The 20,826-nt window shown below is 55.2% G+C and overlaps 1 protein-coding gene across 1 annotated transcript; it reads left to right on the top strand.

Moving 5' to 3' along the window:
• Nucleotides 1-9,040: 9,040 nt before the first annotated feature.
• Nucleotides 9,041-14,634, top strand: BRINP2 (BMP/retinoic acid inducible neural specific 2; the record flags this gene model as incomplete). Its single annotated transcript, XM_080622960.1, has 7 exons — nucleotides 9,041-9,342; nucleotides 11,135-11,325; nucleotides 11,482-11,672; nucleotides 12,028-12,133; nucleotides 12,494-12,730; nucleotides 12,940-13,162; nucleotides 13,518-14,634. The coding sequence occupies 7 exons, from the start codon at nucleotides 9,041-9,043 to the stop codon at nucleotides 14,632-14,634; spliced, it is 2,367 nt and encodes a 788-aa protein (XP_080479086.1).
• Nucleotides 14,635-20,826: the final 6,192 nt, after the last annotated feature.

Here is a 20,826-nt window from a genome sequence, read left to right as displayed (position 1 = left end):
CTTGGAGCCCCGCGCCGCTCTCACAGCGCCTGGCGGGCGGGCGGGCGGGCGGGCGGCGGCGGCGGCGACGAGGGGCGGGGACGCGGGGCCCGGCACCTCCCCGTGCGGCTCGGCACGCCACGGCTCAGCTCGGTTTCCCCGGCCCCGCGCCTCCCCCTTCCTCCGCTTCTACAGTCTTTTGCCCCAGCCATGGAAAACCGTGCGGGCTGCAGAGCGATGCGGTGGCGGGAGAGGTGCCGGTGCCGCCCGGCCCAACCCTACCTTTGCCGCCTTCTGCACTGAGAGTAACTCACAAGTACCCACCCCGGAGAAATCACAGACCTCCGAAGTCATGAACGTCCAAAATCCCACGAGAAGTCACAGACCTAAAAGCCCCAGGACAAGTCACCAACCTCCAAAATCCCAGGAGAAGTGACGGACTTCCAAAGCCCCCAAACCTGTGTATGGGGGGGGTGGGGGGGGTGGGGAGATAAATTGGAGTGTAAGGGCCAACTCAAAGCTGCTGGTTCTTTTTGCACTGGGTGCTTTTTATGTTCACTCTCTTTAAGTGAGCTCAGAGCAGCATCAACAGCTTACCCAACCACCAACCCTTCCTGTAGACACCTGCGGTTCTGCAGCCAAAATGTCAGTATTAAATGTTCTCCTCTCCCAATGTCAGATGAAAAGCCCAGGCCCAGCCCGACAGGCACACACAGCCGTGCCAGTTTGGTTTTCACCCTTGGAGGCTGGCTCCTGCCGTCTGACACCCTTAGAGCAGAGGGGTGTAAAGGCAGCGCTGCCCTAGAAGTGGAGCTCCCACCCCACCAGCTCCTTGTGCAGGACATGGCTCCATCCTGCCTGGTGTCTCCAAAGGAAACCACGCACAGCAAGCAGACATTACTTAAAAAAAAATCTTGCAATATTTTTTTTTTTTTTTTTTTTTTTTTGTAAAATTGCAAAAAAAAAAGTCTTCTTTTTCAGAGCTTCCTCCCCACCTTGCAGAAGCCACAGGGAATTTCCCAAATTTCTCCTCCCTCATTCATGCCAACGTGAAGCTTAACATGTCCTAGTATGGGCATCATGAGGGGAGCCTGTACCCTAAACACATCAAGTAGAGATGCTTTTCCCCAGACTCATTTCTGGTTTATAATAACCCTCTCAGTTATCCACTGCATTTTGGGAAGGAAAAACTATTCTCACCAGAAATTTCTCATATCCAATACCAGCCTCTTTAACAAAAACAGCCAAGCACCAAAAGCAGCATAAACCAGTGAGGTTGTAGCAGGGTGTGTTTCAGCAGCGCAGTTCCTCTCCAGCACCAACTGACTGCAGCTGCCAGCAGAATCAATCAGAATAAACAGGAAAAATCAGGAAAAACGAGCAGCAGTGCTTTGTAGGACAGGACGTGGCCCTAGAAGGGGCACAGGGAAATCCCTTTGAGGGTCTCCACCAGGCCCTTTCCTTGCTCTTCTCTCACCAGGGGATACAAACTCATTAAAAGGAGGATTCCTTTTCCCTGAAAGAAAAGGTGCCAACACTTACAAGGTGTCACCAAGAAGATCCTTGGTGACTTTTGGAAACAGGAGCGTCTCCAAGAGCAATGCCCCTGTAACATCTAACACTGCACAAAGAGGAGCAAACAACGGGCTTGGCAGGAGGCGTGAATAATACATACAGATAAATAAAACATTTAAAACCAGCAGAGAACGGTAAATCCGGCGCCACCAACCACGTCCTCCTGCTGACTGCTCCAATGCACGACGTCCACATCCCGAACCTCGTGAATCATTTACCGGTATTGATGGGGTAATTTGGCACAATCACGACTCCTTTAAAGTCCAGACGACGCCAGCGCCCTGCCGGGGCCTCGAGGCTGCAACCTCTACCGGGCACCGCAGGGAGGCCCACGTGGCCCTTCTGCCGGGACGCGCAGCTCTGGGGCCGGGAAGGAGGGCAGGAAGGGCCGGCGTGGATCGGAGACCCCCGCGGCGGGGCGGGCTGGGACCGCTCCACGCGTGTCCCCCGCCGCACCGCCCTGCCCCGCCCCGCGCCGAGCGCGGCACCGCCAATGAGATGGCGCGGGGAGGCCGGCGGCGCCTTTTATTGGCTGCCGCCCCTGCATATATTATCTGGTGGCGGCGGCGGCGCCCGCGGAGCGCGGCGGGACCTGGCGCGGGACCGGGAGCGCGGTCGTGGGATGCTGTCGGGGCCGCTGGGGGCCGCCTGCTTCTCCGGCGATGGGGCGCTGTGGGGCGGCCGGGAGGCGGTGGCGAGGCAGGGCCCGGGACTGCTGAAGTGCAGGGCGGCTGGACGGGACGGGATGGAGCGGCGGCCGGTGCTCCGCCGGTGCTGAGCCGGAGCTTGGGGTAAGTCTTGCAGGGTCGGGGAAGGGGGTGAGCAGGCGTGGGGACCCCGCCGGTGGCTGCGATGGCTTGTGGGAAGAGGAAGGAGAAGGAGCAGAGAGGGAGAGCCGCGACCGCGTACGGCGGAGATCCCGGGTACCGCCGTGCGCATCTGTGGAGACGCCGCTCTGCCGCTGCCGGCTCTCTCGGTGACCTTGGTCAAGTTGCCTCCGTGCTTCGGGATCGCTTCGCAGAGAGGTGTAGAGGAAGGCAACGAGTCTTCCCTGGCGGGAGTCATCGCGGTGCGCGTCCCAGCAGGTCCCGGGGGCTGCGACCGGTAAACAAGGTGCCCAGGCTGCCTGGAAACCTCCTACCGCTCGTGCAGCGTACCCTGCTCCGAGGATGATGCCGACGTGAGGCGTCCCGGAGCCGCGAGACCGGCGGCAATGCCCCCTCAAGTGCTGCCCGCATCTCCCCTGCGGGGCACGCACTGAGCCAGCGCCGTGCAGGAGCGTTACGGCCCCAGCGCCGCGACGCTGGGCTCTCTCGCAGGAGAGCGAGGCGGGAGCAGGCACCTTTCAGAAGATGCTTGCTCGCCTTGAGCGCTGCGTGCGGTTCCCAGAGCGGTGCCTGGGCCGGCAGCTCCAGGAGAGCGGAGTCCCTGGCTGCGGGGTTGAGCTCCGTTCTCTAAACATGAATTTGTTTCAGTAGGAAACAAAACTCTGGATCTTCAAAGCACCGGGCTGGGGAGCACCAGATCTGAGCACAGTGATGTCCATCCTGTCCTGCCCCTTCTTAGCGGACCCCTGGGCAGCCGCCCTCATAGCCTGCCCTGGAGCAGGGCAGCTGCCCCTGCTGCGGTTCGGGGCCAGGCAGGGTGAGCCGGGGTGCTGCTGCTGGTCGGAGAGGGACCTGCCGGCAGATGTCAGTGTCCCCCCTTTGTCAGCAACCAGGAGGGTCGCTACCAGCCCCGGAGATGTTGCAAGGAGGTCCCTACACTTCTTCCAGGCAGAGCTGGCTTTGGTGCATCCAGGGACAGTTTCGAGACCTGGGGAGCAGTGAGGAGCTGGGGAGGTGAGTGGCTCCACTCTGACAACCCAGGTCTCTTCTCCCTCTCTGCCGAGCACCAGCCACCCACTATCCTTTTTACCCTGGACTGCTAATGCTGAGCTACTGCTGCGCATCACTGCCCACCAGTGACATTTGCCACCTGTGTGAAAGCAAGTGAGGGATGGAAGAGAGCGGTGATCACCTTGCACTGCCTTCATCTAGCTCCTGCGGGAGGCTGATACTTGGCTTGCAGGGTCCATCACGAGATAAGGAGTCATCTTCTCTGGGGAGGGGGCTGCAGGAATACTCTCCCACAGCTTTCATGTGCAGGGATGCTCTTGCCCAGCCCCAGAGACCCATCTGCTAGGATGCTTCAGGCTGAGAGCTCAGCACAAGGCAGGGGAAGCCAGAGCTACTGCTGCCATCACCGTGCTGGGAGGACTTGTATTTTGCACATTGCTCTTTTAAGAAGCTTTTTGCCCGTAGGTGCGAAAGTCTCGGGTGAGCAAAGCCAGAGGGCAGAACACATGGTGCTGGTGTGACACGATGCATGGAGCTGCCATCTCCCCTGATGGCAGCCCAGGCTTCATCTCATTTGATGTCTTATGCAAATCCTTAGCTCCCAGAGTCCTGGGATTTTCTACTATTTTCCTTTACTCTCGTCCTCAAGTGCCTTGCTCTTACGGATGTGAAGAAAAGCTAATAAAAGGAACCCGAGTTGTCAAGTCTTGCAGGTTTTTAAACCAGTCTCATGAGCTGGGGGAAAGGCAGTGATTTAAAGTCACTTAGCAATAGCAACAGAATGGGCTACAAAGGGTGGTTAGCAGAAGCCTAGTGAGAATTGGTTCACAGCCACCATACTGATCGGCAAGATTGCTGCTCAGGCAGGGATAGAAGGCTCTGAGGTGGCTGTCCCCATGCTCGCTGCCTGGAGCTGCGTCTCCGCGGGCTGGGTGCCAGGCTGCTGACAGCACCCCCGCCGTGCCCACTTTGCCAGCGATTACTGTGCTGCTGTCGCTCCGGCGGTGCCTGGCTCGCTCTCTTAATTACCTCGGCAGATCAATGAGGCCCTGGCGCTTCCTTGGGAGCGGAGCGTGCGGATGCGAGCCCGGCGGCTGCAGATCCTTGAAAACCACAACAGAGCTGGGGGACAGAGGAGGCAGCGGCATGGGCAGGGCTGGGTGCAAGGGAGCAGGTCCTCTGTAGCCCCAGGTAAGGTTGGTGGCTTCAGAGCACTGAGCTGAGCATCCTTTGGGATTGTCTGTCCTGGGGGTGCAAGCGGCAGAGCAAGAGGTGCCAGAGTGCCTGCGTGAATACGTATAGGCACGACTGAGCTGAGTCAATCCACTTCAGAATCTAAACTGCACTTAGCCTCTGCCCAGACTCTTTTTAAGTGGCCTTAATTTGATAAAGCTTTCCCATGTTTAATGAGAAGGTGACTCAGTCACCAAGTTTGACATTCTTTCCCACTAAAAGGCATCCCCAGGGAGCTTGAGACCCATCCTCATGGCTCTCAGCTCCCACACGGATGCACCTTTGCTCCTGCTGTGCCCTAGGGACCAGTCCCACGGCTGGGCACGTCCCACAGCTCTGCCACCAATAAGTACCGCTCCACTTGGCACAGACATCAGATGCTGCTTTTGCTCCAGTCTTCAGCTCGGCATTTATAGGGTATAGTGCCAGAACCTGTCTGGAGTCCCTTTCTTCCCCACAGCACCAGCAAATACCACCACAGCTCTCCCCAGCACATGTTTATGTGTCTCTAGATCCGCTCCTGCTGCATGAAAGGGCAGAAATCAATGTTAATGTCCCTGATAATTAGCTAACATCTTAATTATCGAACTCAGCCTGATTAGTGGTGGAGCGTGTGGCTCTGAAGATGCCGTCGGCATGGAAGCAGGCAGGACCCCAGCATAACTCTGCAGGACATCGCTGCTGTTGCTGCTAGATTCAAGGATAGTAGAGAAAGGCTTTTGCACCTCACCTGAGCACTTGAGCATCCTCATCCAAACCTCACACCATTCTGTCTTGGTCTCTCTTGAGCCGTTTTGGATGAGGACACCCACCGCAGAAGCAATCCCATTGCCATCTCAAGGGTACCTCTAGAAGTTGCAACAAGCTATTTTTAAGTTGCAGCACGTGACACATCACAGCCTGGGCTATGCATTGGCCATCACTGGAGGGACATTGGGGTGTTCTGCTGCAGGCAACAGGGACACAGAGGGCTTGCAGTAAGATCAGGAATACTTGGCGAAGGATGTTGTGGTCTTGGGACAGTTTGCCAAAATATTTGCATTGGCACTCTTTTTATAGAAGAGGGAGGAGAGAAAGAAAAATTAACAAGCTGGAAGTTTTCCAACTTTTGTGATGCAAAACCCTAGAAAAAAAAATAAAAAAAATAAAAAATAAGTAGTCAGATGCTTCTCATCAAACCTTCATTCTTCTGGATCAAGCAAAAGTGATTAGAAAGTTATTTCCAGCTTCAGTAGTAAGGTCGAGGGGGTTACTCATTTCCAAAGAGCTTTGCTCTTCCCAGCATCCCAGGAGGATGCTGGTGTGAGCAGGCAGAGGTGCACCCTGATAAGCATTGCCCCTGACCCTGCAGAGCAGCAGCCCCCTCCGGCTGTGTGAACATGGGACTATATGGAGCTATAGCAATTTCTGCATGTACTTATTTTGTTTAACTTGTGATAGATAAAAGCAAATAAATTAGCCCAAGTAACGATGATACAGGGAAGCTGATACTCAGGTATAAGCTTGCTGTGTAACTCTGCACAGCCCCCACGCAGGCTCTCCTGCCCACTGTGGCTTCCCTGTTCCTGCCTGACCTGGAGCTTCAAGTCCCTGTTGGGAAGGATGCTCATGTGCGTCAGCACCTGTCCCCAAGCAGGAGCTGCCTCAGAGTTGTCAGCACTCATGGTGTAAATAAGAGATAGGTGTAAATAAGAGCTCATTTAGCAAGGCTGGAAACTTGGCTGTTTTAAGTGACTCTGCTCACCAGGAGGGGACCTTCATTGGATCTGCACCAGCTTGCACCAGTCAAGTGCTGAAAATACCCAATTCTGACTATTTTTATTGCTCTGCAGTAAAACATGAGGAGGCCACAATGAAACATTCCATGTTCAGCCTTGAATCTCAGAACAAGCTCCCCAAGGAAGGCATCAGAGCAAGCTGAAATGGTTTCTAGCTGGTCTGGGGACCACAGCCTAAGGGAAGGGGTGACCCAAGATGGCTCCATCCTTAATATCTGTCCCCATAATGATCATCCAGGTCTGCTGCCTTGAGCTGCAGTGCTGGGTGAGGAGAGAGGGTTTTGAAGGGAAGGTCAGCACAGGAAGCCTCTCTTGGGGAAGACACTTGGGGGTGACTGCCATGGCTGGTAAGTGCTGGTGGGAAGCTGTTAGCACCCAGGATGGTTTGCTGGAAGAGACAGTGCTCTACCTGGTCCCTCAAGAATATCCCCTGTGTGCTTTGAAGCATAGGAAGGATGCTCCCACATCCTCCTGATTTACACCAGGAAAGCCTCAGAGAAGGCAGCAGGATGACTGACACAAGACCATCCACACCAGCCTGTAGTGGTGTGAAATGGTGAGGAATGAGCCCAGTTTCCCATCACACTCGTGGAAAATCATCCCCTTGGCTGTACAGACCTTGGTGGAGAGAGATTGGGCCAGCCCAGCCCCACCTTGGCTGGAGGTGGTCAGGAGCCACAGACAACAACAGGGGATGAGATGCTGTTCATGGTGCAACAGGCAGGCTACCTAGCACACCAGCTATTTCAGCAAGGTGTTTTGCTGGCACAGCCATATTTAATGCTACAAGCAGCATGTTTCCATGAGCAGTGTTTAGAAAGATGCTCTTCAAAGACTGCTTTCACCTCTGCTTCTCAGCCGAGAACCAGAGTGCTGCTTTCCTCCCTGCTATATGGGAGAGGTACCAAGTCACAGAGCGTTTAGCCCATGATTGGCATCTAAATAATCCATAGAGTTTGCTGCTGGACCATGGATCCTGCCATGCCCTCCTGGGCAGCTTGTCCCCACTCCCCAGATCATCCCATAGAGTGCAGCGGCAGGACCCATGGCTGCAGGGCAGCAGGGGGACAAGAGGGTTTACTCCTGAGCCTTGCAGGCTCCTTTGGTCCCCAGGCCACCTCAATTTTAATTGCATCTGCAGATATTCCTGGGGAGGAGAGCAAGGTGCTTGCCTGCTTCAGGCAGCCGCTCCATCCCAGTGCCTGCTTCCCCCAGCCCGGCTTTGGTTGCAGGCAGGGAAGCAAGCAGGAAGGCAGAGCAGCCAAAGTGCCTCAGCTGCTCAGCCATCACCCACACGTGGCAGCACACGAGCAGCTTTGTGAGCAGCCAGCATCAAGTCCTGACATATTTCAGGGGGAACAGATGCCCCCTCCAACATTCAAGGCATAGAGAGAGGAAACCACTCTCACATAGCCAGTTCCCCTGCCCACCTCAGCACGGGGGCTGTTCCTTTGGGCCAGGATTTGGAGGGGAGACTCCACATGCCAGGAGCAGGAGGCAATGACTGGGGTGTCGTGTGGCTGCCTGCAAAGTTGGGAGAAACCAGGGTGACATGTGGAAAGATAGCACAGAGGAGACAGAAAAGCCCTGCCTGCTGCTCCTGCCTTCCCTTGCCCACCCTGCTGCCCCGGCATCCCCAATCTGGTAATGTGAAAATCTCAGCTTCTGTTTATAATTAACAGGGCCCCAGCCTTGCGGGCTGAGTGAGAAGCTGAGAAAGCATAATCAAAGGGCACTCGTAAGAGTTTAAAAATAAGAGAGAGGGAAAAAAAATTAAAATAATAGTACATGTCAAAGCCTGATGATTCATACGGCAAAGCCCCATCCGGGATAACACAGGGCTGGTGTTTGCTCAGCAGGGATGAGCAGTTGAGCTCTGGTCCCCAGTTGGTCACCTACCTAGAATAAAAATTACCTCCCCTGGATGCACTGCATGATGGGGTCCTTATTTTTACTCAAACAGCTCTTGCTGCACAGCTAGACACCTTGTCTCACCCCGGTTCTGCTGGACCTTGCAGCTTCCTGTCTCCCACTTTCACCTGCAAATTCAGGCTCAGGCCCTGGGGCCAGAAGCTCCATCTTTACTCCTGCAGATACTGCACCCTGCTTTATGAGAGCAGAAAGATCTTGGCTTGAGATACACACCAACTGTAGTCAAAACATCACCGTGATTAGCCCAGCCAGCCTTGAGGTAGATATCCGTCCATCCCTCCAGCCACTGGCAGGAGGCAAAGGAAAGCCTAACATCAGGCCCATGTAGCTCAACCCATACCTGGAGAGACTCTTTTTGTCCAGTTCCCCATGCTTTTCGTTTTTTAGCCCCGCTAAAATGAGCTACATGTGCTCATGACAGGCATCCCCAAAGCGCAGGGCACAGAGGCAGGGCACCGTCCCACCACATGGGCACTGCTTAGCAGCAAGTTTGGGTCACGGGGCTGACGCACAGCTGAGGGAAAGCCAGAAATGCCTCAAAGAGCCACTAGCCAGGATGTAGTTTAACTCAAGCAGTGGTCAGCACCTCTCATCTCACCCAGTGCTGCGCCTCACGGGCTTCCCACGGTGCCGTTGCAGGGCAGGGCTGTCCCAGAGGATTGCTGCGGGGTGAGAGAATGAAGAGGCCAGCCGGGCAGCAGCAGGATGGGGCGGCAGGAGCTCCCACGCGCTGACGGCCCCCCGCCGATGCTCCCGTGGCCGCTGGCCCTCCTGGCCCTGAGCACGTGCTGCCGCTGGGGGGCGGCCGGCGGGGCGGGTGGTACAGTGCCCCAGCAGCATGCTGCCCCGGCAACCCCTTCCTCCTCGTCATCATCCTCCTCTTCCTCCGGCCGGGCACCCCTCGACTGGCTCCTCACTGACCGGGGACCCTTCTACCGAGCCCAGGATTACGTGGATTTCATGGAGCGCTACCGGCAGGGTTTCACCACCAGGTACAGGATCTACAGGTGAGAGGCCATGGGCACCTCAGGAGACAGCTGTGGTGTGGGAGGGCTGTGGTGGGTACAGCAGAGTGGAGACACACCTGCTTTAATCCACACAAGTGTTGATTAATCCCTGTGTCTGAGAGGAAGCTGCCCATCAGGAGAGTCAGCAGATGGGTGCACATGACGTGCTGCTTTCCCAGGGAATATAACAGCAGCCCCACAAGATGCTCATGGCATGGCTGGGATTGGCTCCAGGCAAGATTTGCCCAAGCTGGGAGGGATTTGGTTGAGATGGGATCAACCCTTGTGGTGAGAGGCATGGAGGGATGCTCCTTTGTACTTCTGCATGCACACATTTCATGCTAAATTAGTGAGCCTGCCTGGACTGCCAGCCATTTGGGGCTGGGATGTTGCTAAGGCTCACAAAAAGTCACCTTGACTGGACTCCCTGGCATGTTCCCAGTGCTGTCATCCCATAAATTGTGGCAGTGGGATGCCGCATCCATAGGGGCCAATGCTGGGGGGGGGGGGTTCTTGCCACTAGAGACAGCAAAAGCAGGGTCCACTGGCTCCGGTAAAGGGCCACCCCATGACAGCCAGCATGGGAAACCCACTCCACCACTTCTGGGTGATAATTGTCACCTTCTGCTAATGAGCCCTCTTCCTTTCCTCTGCTCACTGGTGCCCATCCCTGGGGGTTTCCAGCAGTGGAGCAAAGCCCAGCCGCTCCCTCCCAGGGGAGCTGACGTAAATGCCAGGATGCCAGCCTTGTTATGCAGCCCAGCACCCCCAGAGAGCTCCTCTCCCCTCCTTGCCACTTTCCTACGCACAGACACTACCATGCTGAAGGACCCACGTCCTCCAGGGATGCTGCTGGTGATGGTGGTGGGATGGGAAAAAGCAGCTGGAAGTACAGCAGCTGGCTTGCACCTCTTCTGAGCAAAGAACCAGCTAGCAGCCTACAGGGCTTGCTTTGCCTATGGGATGGGGGGAACTGGTGCAGGGATCCTGGCCACCCAGCACCCAGGGACCGTGCATGCAAAGGGAAGAGCAGGATCCTGCCTCTGCTCCACTCCTGGCCCTAACATCCTATTTTGTGGGCCCAAAAACCATGATGCAAGACAACACAGCACCCACCAAGCCCCTCCCTTTGCAGCCATGCACTCCTCCCTCTCCCTCCTTTCCCAACCAGCCCTTAATTAAACTGTCTGAAGCCAATGCCTGGTTTTAATTAGAGCAAAATGCCACAGATTAGGCTGAAATCAGTCTCTGGTTGTTTATGGGCTGTTGGTTGTTCCAGGCAGTGGCAGGCTGGCAGCTCCCCCGTGGGGCACATTCACAGCATCTAGGGCTACGAGGGGACCCACCACCAGCCCCACCACATCCCAGTGCCTCCAGCTTGCTACAGAATGGTGCTAAGACTTACAACTATGGAAGCCCCAGATGTCAGATTTTCACCCAGACCCATTGGCATGAAGATGGAGGATGGACAAAGCCCAGGCAGCCCAGGAGGCTGGAAAAGGCTCTGGCCTTGCCCAGGGCTCTGATTAATGCCTGTCAGAGGAACCTAATTAATCAGTATTAGGTATCTCCGCTGCTTGTAGTTCATTATCTCCATTGATGGCTTAGGGAGGGATGTTGCTTTTGTGCTGGCTGGATCTATAGCTGGTGAGCCCAACAGGTCCTTTACCTCTGCTGCAGCAATGGGGAGGTTGGGGTGGTCCTCCCTGCCCCAAGTCGGAAGCTGTGAACAGTGGAGGGCACAGCTGGACCTGCTTCGAACCCCCTCTCCACTGCCATATTTGTCCCACAGAGAGTTTGCTCGTTGGAAGGTGAATAATTTGGCCTTGGAGAGGAAAGACTTCTTCAGCCTGCCGCTTCCGCTGGCCCCCGAATTCATCCGCAATATCCGCCTGCTGGGACGCCGACCCAGCGCTCAGCAGATCACCGACAGCCTCATCAGAAAGTATGGGACACACTTCCTGCTCGCCGCCACACTAGGAGGTGAGTGCTGGTGGGTGCTTCCTGCCCGCTCACTTCCCTTGCACAAGGCAGCGTGCATATGAGAGAGGGTGGGAAAATAAGCACTATAGGAGAAATATGGCCAAGAAGGGGAATGGGGGAGGCAGCAGCCCCCAAAGCACTGCATGTCCTCCCCAGGAGAGGAGTCCCTGACCATTTTTGTGGACAAGCGCAAGCTGAGCCGCAGGGCAGAGCCCACCGGGGTGGCCGGGAACAGCTCGGGGGTCTCACTGGAGACCCTGCACCAGCTGGCAGCGTCCTACTTCATTGACCGGGAGAGCACACTGCGCCGGCTCCACCACATCCAGATCGCCACCGCCGCCATCAAGGTAAGCGAGGGTGCAAGGGAGAGAGCAGCGCCGGGAGACAGCGGCACTGGGTCTCAACAGCGGCCCCTACAGCAGCACCTCACCAGGCAGAGGGGGAGAGCAGGCAAAGTTAGCACATTTGTGTTATTTATGGGAAATTGGGCACGCTAATGAAGGCACATTTTTCAGAGGGCTGCAGGCAGGGCTGCCACCTGTCAGCAAGCCAATTAGCAGGCAGTTAATCCTCCTCTCCAAGCTTGCTCTGAGGAGTGGGGCATGGCAAGTCCACCAGGGATTATCTGCAGTGCTTTCAGCGGGGGGGCACGTGCTCTGGGTCCCCTCCCGCGTCCCTGACCACCTGTGGGTCTCCCCTTAGGTGACTGAAACACGGACGGGGCCACTTGGCTGTAGCAACTATGACAACCTGGACTCAGTGAGCTCCGTCCTGGTGCAGAGCCCTGAGAACAAAGTGCAGCTCCAAGGTAGGGCTGGGCTGGTGGGGACGTGATGATGGACAAGTGCCACTGTGGGATGGTTGCGGGTGCACAGGGGGCCGCAGGGGAGGATGTTGGCTCAAGATCCTGCTTTTAATTTAGGAGCTGGGGAGGAGAGGGGATGAAAATAATCAAAGCTGTGTAGGATGAGGTTGTTGCTTGTCTGCCAAGAGGAGCCAAGATCGATGCACAGCCCAGACAAGCGGCTCCACAGCAAATTGATATGATAATCATGTAAGGGTGGGAGCCTGGGGAGTGGGAAGGCTCACTCCCTCCTCACCCGGACAATGATTTCGAGGGGCTCCACAACATGTGCCCTGATGCTCTTGGGGCTCTTCCTGCTCACAGGGCTGCAGACGGTGCTCCCTTCTTACCTGCGGGAGAGGTTTGTGGCAGCTGCCCTCAGCTACATCGCCTGCAGCTCAGCCGGGGAGCTGGTGTGCCACCAGAGCGACTGCCGTTGCCAGTGCCAGCCTGCATTCCCCCGCTGCAACTGCCCCGAGGCTGACATCCAGGCACTGGAGAGCAGCTTGGCCCAGCTCCGGAGAGCCTGGGAGAGCCACCACAGCCAGTTCGAGGAGTCAGGTGAGGCTGAGGACACCCCACAAAGCATCTCCTTCCCTGCAATTCCTCCTCTGGGACCAGTCCAGGCTGGGTGGTGGGGCTCTAGGGAAGGATCCAGAGTGGTCGTCACACTGTGAAGATCCGAGTTTGGGTGGAGGGGGGTTGCCTCCAGCCCTACCTTTGCCACTTGCTCCCATGGGTCTGCTGACACCATCTCTCTTGTGGCATAGAGGAGTTTCAGGCCCTGGTGAAGAGGCTCCCTGGGGATCGTTTCCTGAACAGGACAGCCATCTCCCACTTCTGGGCCATGGACCTGGATGTTCAGCATCGCTACCAGCAGCTGGGCACCAGCCTGAAACTGCTCTCTAGGAAAACCCACCGGCTCATCCGGCGGCTCTTCAACCTCAGCAAACGCTGCCACCGGCAACCTCGCTTCAAGCTGCCCAAGGAGAGGTAGGGTACGACAGCATCCCTATCCCACGCTGGGGACACTGCTCAGAGCCCTGAGGGAGGCTCACACCCAGAGCCCACCTACCTAAGGCTGGGGCTGTAAGAGGCCCTGCCCTGCTGGAGGGACGCCTAGGGGTGAGCAGGCAGCAGAAGCAGCCGTGCCACCCTGGGATGTGACTCTGAGAGGTTGAGTCTAAGCCTAGAGGTGGAAAATGGGGCTTTATTCATGGAGTGTCACAGGCAGTGCAGAAAACTGAACACAAGATGGGCAGCTCTTCCATCCCTAGGGAAATTCCTCCGATCATGCCCCAAAAGATGCCATGTAAGCATCTCTCCTCCCGTGTCTCTTCTCCACTAGGTCCCTCCCTTACTGGTGGAGCCGTGCACAGTCACTCCTGTACTGCAGCGAGACCACTGTGCCTGGGACCTTCCTGGAAGAAAGCCACAGCTGCACATGTCCCTCTGAGCAGCCGTCCTGCCAGGGGTCCATACCGTGTGCCTTGGGCGAGGGGCCAGCCTGTGCCAGCTGTGCCGAGGACAACAGCACCCGCTGCGGGACCTGCAACCACGGCTACGTGCTCACCCAGGGCTTCTGCCGCCCCCAAGTGGCCGACTCACTGGAGCACTACCTGGGGCTGGAGACGGACCTGCAGGACTTGGAGCTCAAGTACCTCCTCCAGAAACGGGACAGCCGCATCGAGGTGCACTCCATCTTCATCAGCAATGATATGCGCTTGGGGAGCTGGTTCGACCCCTCCTGGAGGAAACGCATGCTCTTGACCCTGAAGAGCAACAAGTACAAGCCTGGGCTGGTTCACGTGATGTTGGCCCTCTCCCTGCAGATCTGCCTCACCACGAATAGCACACTGGAGCCTGTCATGGCCATCTATGTGAATCCCTTCGGGGGAAGCCACTCAGAGAGCTGGTTCATGCCCGTCAATGAAGGCAGCTTCCCAGACTGGGAAAGGACTAATGTAGATGCCTCTGCCCAATGCCAAAACTGGACACTCACTTTGGGCAATAAGTGGAAGACCTTCTTTGAAACGGTCCACGTCTACTTGCGGAGCCGCATCAAGTCTCTGGATGACAGCTCCAACGAGACAATCTACTATGAACCCTTGGAGATGGCAGATCCCTCCAAGAACCTGGGGTACATGAAGATCAACAGCTTGCAAGTCTTTGGCTACAGCCTGCCCTTTGAGGCAGATGCTATTCGTGACCTGATACTTCAGTTGGACTACCCCTATACACAGGGCTCCCAGGACTCAGCCATGCTTCAGCTGTTGGAGATCAGGGACAGGGTAAACAGGTTGTCACCCCCTGGCAAAACCCGCCTAGACCTCTTCACTTGCTTGCTTCGGCACAGGCTCAAGTTGGCCAACAATGAGGTGGCAAGGATCCAGTCCTCTTTGAGGGCCTTCAATGCCAAGCTGCCCAATGCGCTAGAGCAGGAGACGGGCAAGCTGTGCAGCTAACAGCCAGGGCTGCTCCGATCTCAGAGCGAGTGGGCTGGGAGAAAGGACTCCTGGGAGGAGGAAAGGAATAACTACCCTAAAAAATTAAATCAAGGCCTTACCTTAGTGCCAACCGCGTGCTTCCATAGTACATCCAGCGACTGGCCAAAGAGACACAGGGCTTGAGCGGATGGAGGACACCAGCAGGAATATGGAGGAGGGATGGCTCTCACAGCGCAGACTGGCTCTAAGCACGGGGACGATGCCAGCACAGCCACTCAGTTGGTGGCTGAGGGGACACGCCAATGGCCAGGAGGGATGTGCCTTGGCCAGAGGCAGCTGCTGGTCCAGCTGGAGCAGATGCCCAACCTGCCATGAGGATCCTCCAGCAGTGGATCCTCAGCACCCCAACTTTTGTAGTCTTTTTAAGAGAGGTTTATATGGCGCCTTTGCTTTTGCATCCCCTGTGGTCCCTCCTGCAGCCGTGCACACGGGCACAGGGGGACACCGCACTGTAGGCCCCTGAGACCCAGGAGATCTCCACTAGGGCCTCTTGTGCCTGCTGCAGTACGGAGGCATCATCACCCGTCGCAAGGGAAGGACCTGGCACCTGCCCCGGGCACACTGCAGTCACTGACACTGGCAGAGACCTCTGGGCCACAATTCCTTACGTGAAAGAGAAACCTAAAACAAAAGAAAGAAAGAAAAGGAAAAAAAAGTTTTATTTATGTATTTATTGATTTGTTTTGTTGGGGGGGGATTTTTTTAAGCCTGTTTATTTGGGGAGTGTCATTTCTTGTCAGTGGCTCCAGCCAAGAGACATATTAGTAAAACGTATCTGTTTAATATATTTTTTAAATAATGCCTTTTTTGAGCAAAAGAGCAACCAAAACCAACGGAGATTAAAGAAAAAAACCCAAACAGTTACTGTCATCTCTGGACCTGGCTTTTCCCTCGCTGTGTGGATCCCTCCCTCCTTCCCGGTGCTGTTGCCACTGTGCTCAGTGCCTGACCAGAATATCAAGCAGCGGCGCTGCCCGGCTGTCAGATGGAAACACTGGGTATCCAGACAAGTGGAGCTCCCCGCTCCGGCAGCTGCCCCACTTTCTTGGCTGAGGACAGTGCAGAGAGAGGAAGGAGCTGATCCTCTAGCCTACAGCATCCCCAAAGCAGGGGGTGCAGGCAGGGTACAGGGAAAAGAAGAGGTGGGGAAAAGTGTATCAGTGTGCAGATGGGAGTCTGCTTCCTAATCCTCCCCAGCTGGCAAAACTTGCTTGCTTGGATGCTGCAGAAGCAGCGGTAGCCTGAACTCATCCATCCTGCTTCTGTCACCAGCCTGTTACCCCTCTCTTCCATCCTCAGACTGGACAGATAAAGAGATAAGCAGGAAGAAAATAACACCAGGAGGGATCAAGAGATAGGCGAGAGGAAAATAAAATGGGGGTAGATAAACTATGCTTGCTGTTTATATTCCCTGTCTAATCTATCAATCTATCAGACTGGCTATTGTGGTTATAGCATCCCTCAATCTGTCACCTGGACTTCTCCATACATCTGTCTTCCTTTGCTCACATCTCCTCCCTTGTCTCCCACTCCTAAAGAGGAAAAAAACAGGCAATTAAACACACCAGGAGGAAACGAGAAGTCAAAGCCATCATCTCAGCTCCCAGGGGGAGCCAGCAGACATCTGCCCAGGGATGGGGAGGGTATAGGCGGGAGGACTGCTAGTGCTGTGTGCTTCTGCTGCCGGGAGGCTTCCCAGCTAGAAAGATCATTTTGGCTTTTGCTACACATCTTTCTGGGCCATCACATCACTTCTCCCCATCATCATGTGGGCCATGCATCGGGCTAACATTCTTCTGCTCTATCCTCTGTCTCCTCCAGCCATGCTTAACCAGTCATACATCCTAAAGTCACCTGGACATGAATGCAAGAGCCATTGGGGTGTCTGGCAGCATCTCAAGGAGCCACTGACCAAGACATGGTGGAGCAGCTTTCACACAATGGAGAACTGACCCCAGGCTTCTCCACCACGGTGCTGGTTCCAGAGGCAGCAGGTGATGCCCTGAGGGTGCATGGGGACAGAGGCAGATGAAGGCTGTTTACTTTCAATTTAATGCAAGATAAGGCAGGGGCAGGCAGGCAGCTGTTGAGATATGCCATCAACTCTGTATGCTCAGCAGTTGCCCCACAGGGTTGGGAGGCAGAGCAGCTCTGCAGCTTCTCCTTCCTGCAGTCCCCCAGCAAGATTTCATCATGTGTTACCCAAAAGCACTGGGTTTGGCACTTGGTTTAGATTCCCATCAGGAATGAGGCTGTGTATGGCATTCTCAGCCCAGCAGCTAGCACAGCACCTTCTCAGCAAAGCACCCATTGGGCAATGCAAGGGCCAGCAGATGAGGAGGGACAGTGATGCCAAACACATCCCTGGTCACTGGCCCCATGCCATGGGGCTGGACCACCTCTAACTGAGCGGAGGAAAGGATGGGATGGCTCCCTGGATTCTGCTGATAAATTGCTGTATTCTGGTAGAACCACTTCCACTTTTTTCCAGGGTAAGTGGGTGAATCAAAGGAAGAGCAGCAGCAGCACTGTGCCCTCCCGCCTCTGCAAGGGGACTGCCAGCCTGCATGTTAATCCCGGGCGGAAGCAGCCGGGTCCTCCCATCCCTGTTCAGCAATTAAGGCACTCAATGGAGGTGATTAAGAGGACGAGGTTAATAACTAGAGGTCAGCATTTGATTACCTTGCAGCACATTCCCCTGCAAAGAACAGTGCCAACATCAGCAGGGCTGGCTGGAGAGTCACTGCCGCATGGCACTAACAGGATCTGGCCTCTGGGTGCAAAAAGCCAGCATGCCACCTTGAACCAGGAATTCAGTGCCAAACCCATTCGGTCTTAAAAGCTGGTGTGTTTGTGGTTATCCCTACCTGGAATCTGGTTTGCAAGCCCCTGCATTTGCACAGTATTCTCTGCAGCATGAACGCCAGAAAGCTGCTTCTTAAATAACAAGCTGAGCTCCTCAATCGCTTGATTGCAGACACTCCAGCTCCCTCCAGACACGTTTGTTTATCAGCTCTGCAAGGGAAAAGGAGGCTGGCGAAAGGTTGGGCTGTTTCACCCCCAGCCCTGGCAGCAGGACTGGATTATCCACAGTGCTCTCCTCCAGCATCCCTGCTTGTGGCTTACAGGTGTGGGTTGGTCCCACCTCCATCTCCCAGCCTCAAGACAGCCAATGTTAGGCTGTGATTGGCTACACCTGAATCAAAAAACCTCACGGTTCCAGCTGTCCAACCTACACTGGTTTTACCCTCCAGTGCTTTTACCCCTTTTCCACAGCACCTGCTGATCCTCCAGCCCTGCTTGTCATGAGGTGCTGCCTTTGGCCTTATGGCCAAGAGCATCTCTGCATCAGGCTGTGCCTCAATAGCAGGGACAGTTTTATCAGAATGGAGAGAGGCTGTGGGGCCAAGTCTGCATCCCTGCTCCAGCCCACCTCAGTGACCCTCCTCATAGCTCCCAGCTGATGCTGTCAGCCTGGGAGAAGAGTATGGGATACACAGGGGGTGAAACATCCCCAGGGAAGGGTGGAGGGTTGGGGAGGCTCCAGGTAACACACTTTGCTGGCAGATATTCTTTTTCTTTGCATGCAAACAGCACACTGATGCAGATTTTGCTTGAAATTCATCCCTACAGTCCCTGCCCTCTCAGTCCAGGCTGCAGGACAGGCAAGAAGTGGAAATCAGATGATTTGCTTGGCGGGAGGCTTCACGCCAAGCATTTTGCTGAGGGCTCCTCCAGCTTCATCAGCCACACATAACCACCAGGCAGCTGCCAACAGAGCTGTTTTGCTGTTTGACAGCATTTCTGGGGGAGGCAGGCAATAGCAAGCTGCCTGTGGACCTCTCCGCCCCGGCACGGCGGTACTCCGGCTTCTTCCATGTAACACAGTTTGTCCGCAGGTCCTAGAAATGCCCCAGGGCACACATGGGATCACCACTTACTCTCCCATCTAACCAACCAGACCATGGGATGCTATCCCTGGTAAACCAGGATGCCCAGGTTGGGCAGTGCAATGGCTAGGAGAAGCTCTGCCACACACCAGCCCACAGAGACTTGCCATCATTCTCTTCCCGCTCCAGGCTCGTGGAGGGGAGTTCGTCACACCCCCCCCTTGCTTCCCCCATCTCTCTGAAGCCCAGCGACATCTGCGTAGCCATAAGCCACATCGGAACCTCACCATCTCTTTTTGAGCCTCCTCTTTTCCTTTTTTCCCCTTCTCCTGACAGGCTCAGAAGTGCAGTCAAGGTGGCAAATTAGCGCCAGAGCCTTGTTAATTGGCAGGCAGGAGCCTTCTCCCGCTGTTTGGGTTGTCATCAGCTGCTTCAGCACATTTTCAGTTTCTCTCTGTTTCGGTCTATTTTCTCCCTTTGCTGACAGTGGGCTGGATTTTTTCTCTCTGCTCCAGCTCTCTGCTGTCTCTTTCAAAGCCATCAAGGGCTCTCATCCTCCCATGCCATGCTCCCTGGTGTTCCATCTCTGGAGAGGATTTACAGGGCCTGCAGTAAATGGCTACTTCTTAGGAAGCATGGAGGGACAATTAACAGGCTCTTGAAATGATGAGGACCTCAACTTCTTCTTCCTTCCTCCTCCTTTTCCTCCTCCTCAGCCTTCTGCTGCAGTCTCCAAAGAAGGCAGAAAGGGCTGCAAGAAGCAGGTGGGGAGGAGGCAGGGAGAGGTTGTTATCAGCCCAGACATGCAGGAGGGGTCCCAGCCACCCTCCTGTGTTCCCTGCCAGGAACCTGGGATGACTCAAGATTCAGGGCATCTCAGGAGGTCTATTCCCAATTCCAATTCTTCTTTCCATACTGCCTCCTCCTTAAGCAGAAATGGAAAAGCATAACCTCACCCACACATTAGTACCCACCCAACCCCACTGCCTGCACCAGCCCTTGACCTCGAGTGCTCCCCAGCTGCTCCCAGCTCTCAAGGAGAACCTGAGGACCACTCTAGACACCATCAAACAACATATCATCACAGCATCCCATTCTGCAAGCAGAGAAACTCGCAGGGCTCTGCGGCCGCTGACGGCAAATTGCTTTCTCCTCCCCAGGCTCAGAGCTGGGAGCTGCTGCTGCCAGCAGTGGTACCATATCCATTAAATACGGGTGCTCTGCCCTGGGATGCCACCACAGCCGGTGTAAATCATCAGCACTGGGGCCAGGGGCATCTCTGATTCACAGCCAGCAGCCTGGCTGGAGGACTTACCTCATTGGGCTGGACCCTCACCCCATGGCCCAGCTCCCCCCAGGACACTGCTCCCAGGGGAGGGACCCCTTGGCTCTGCTCCTGGGCTGCGGGTTGAGATGGGTGGTGAATTTTGGAAGGATCTCCCTGGAGGGCAAAGCTCTGTGAGAAAACAACCAGAACAAAGCTGCACGACAGACCTTTTGCTCCTGCTGCACGTGCCGGGAGCAGAGGCTGGATCATGGGCAGACAGAACGAGAGAGATCAGGCAGCTCCTGCTCCATATGAGGACACACAAACCCTCCCAGCTGATCCGCCTCAAAATCAGCAGTGGGTACTACATCAGTTGCCACCTTCCATCTTTTCCCTTGATATGATGCCCCATGACAGTTCCTTGCCCCTGGCATTATTGATCCACTCAGGGAGACGGGAATTGAAGGAGAAAAGCATCTCAGGGATCTATTTCTCCACCTGTAGCACATTTCATCACTGGGAAGGCCCGTGCCACCAGGATTTATTTCCCGCATTGTTTTCCCAAACTAGCTTCTATGGTTGTTTCACCAAAATAACAGTAAAAAAAAATATGGCATATAAACCAATCCAAATAGCATCCAGGGATGTGAAATCCTGTAAATCCCAGGAGGCTGCTGGGAGAAGAGCAATGCTCAGATCATGCCTGCTCCATCCAAGCCATCTCCTCATCAGCCATAAATCAAGAGGCTCCCCCGAAGCCCATGAAACCCATTTAAAAAGAGATTTCCTTCTTTCCTGAGCCTCGGCAGTGGTGTTGGGAGCAGTGCCCTCAGGAAGGCTCCTGGGGGAACAGATCACTGATTACCCAAATTAGTTTCTAATAGCTTTTATCTCCCAATTTCTACTTTGTCAAGTGCTAAAATCCATTAATAATCATGAGATCACATGGAAAAACATTTACCATCCCAGCTGCCAAGAGCTCACACCCTGTCA

Source organism: Psittacula echo (genome assembly GCF_963264785.1).
Source record: "Psittacula echo genome assembly, chromosome: 7".
Classification (NCBI taxonomy): domain Eukaryota; kingdom Metazoa; phylum Chordata; class Aves; order Psittaciformes; family Psittacidae; genus Psittacula; species Psittacula echo.
This window is presented reverse-complemented; position numbering and strand designations above follow the sequence as displayed.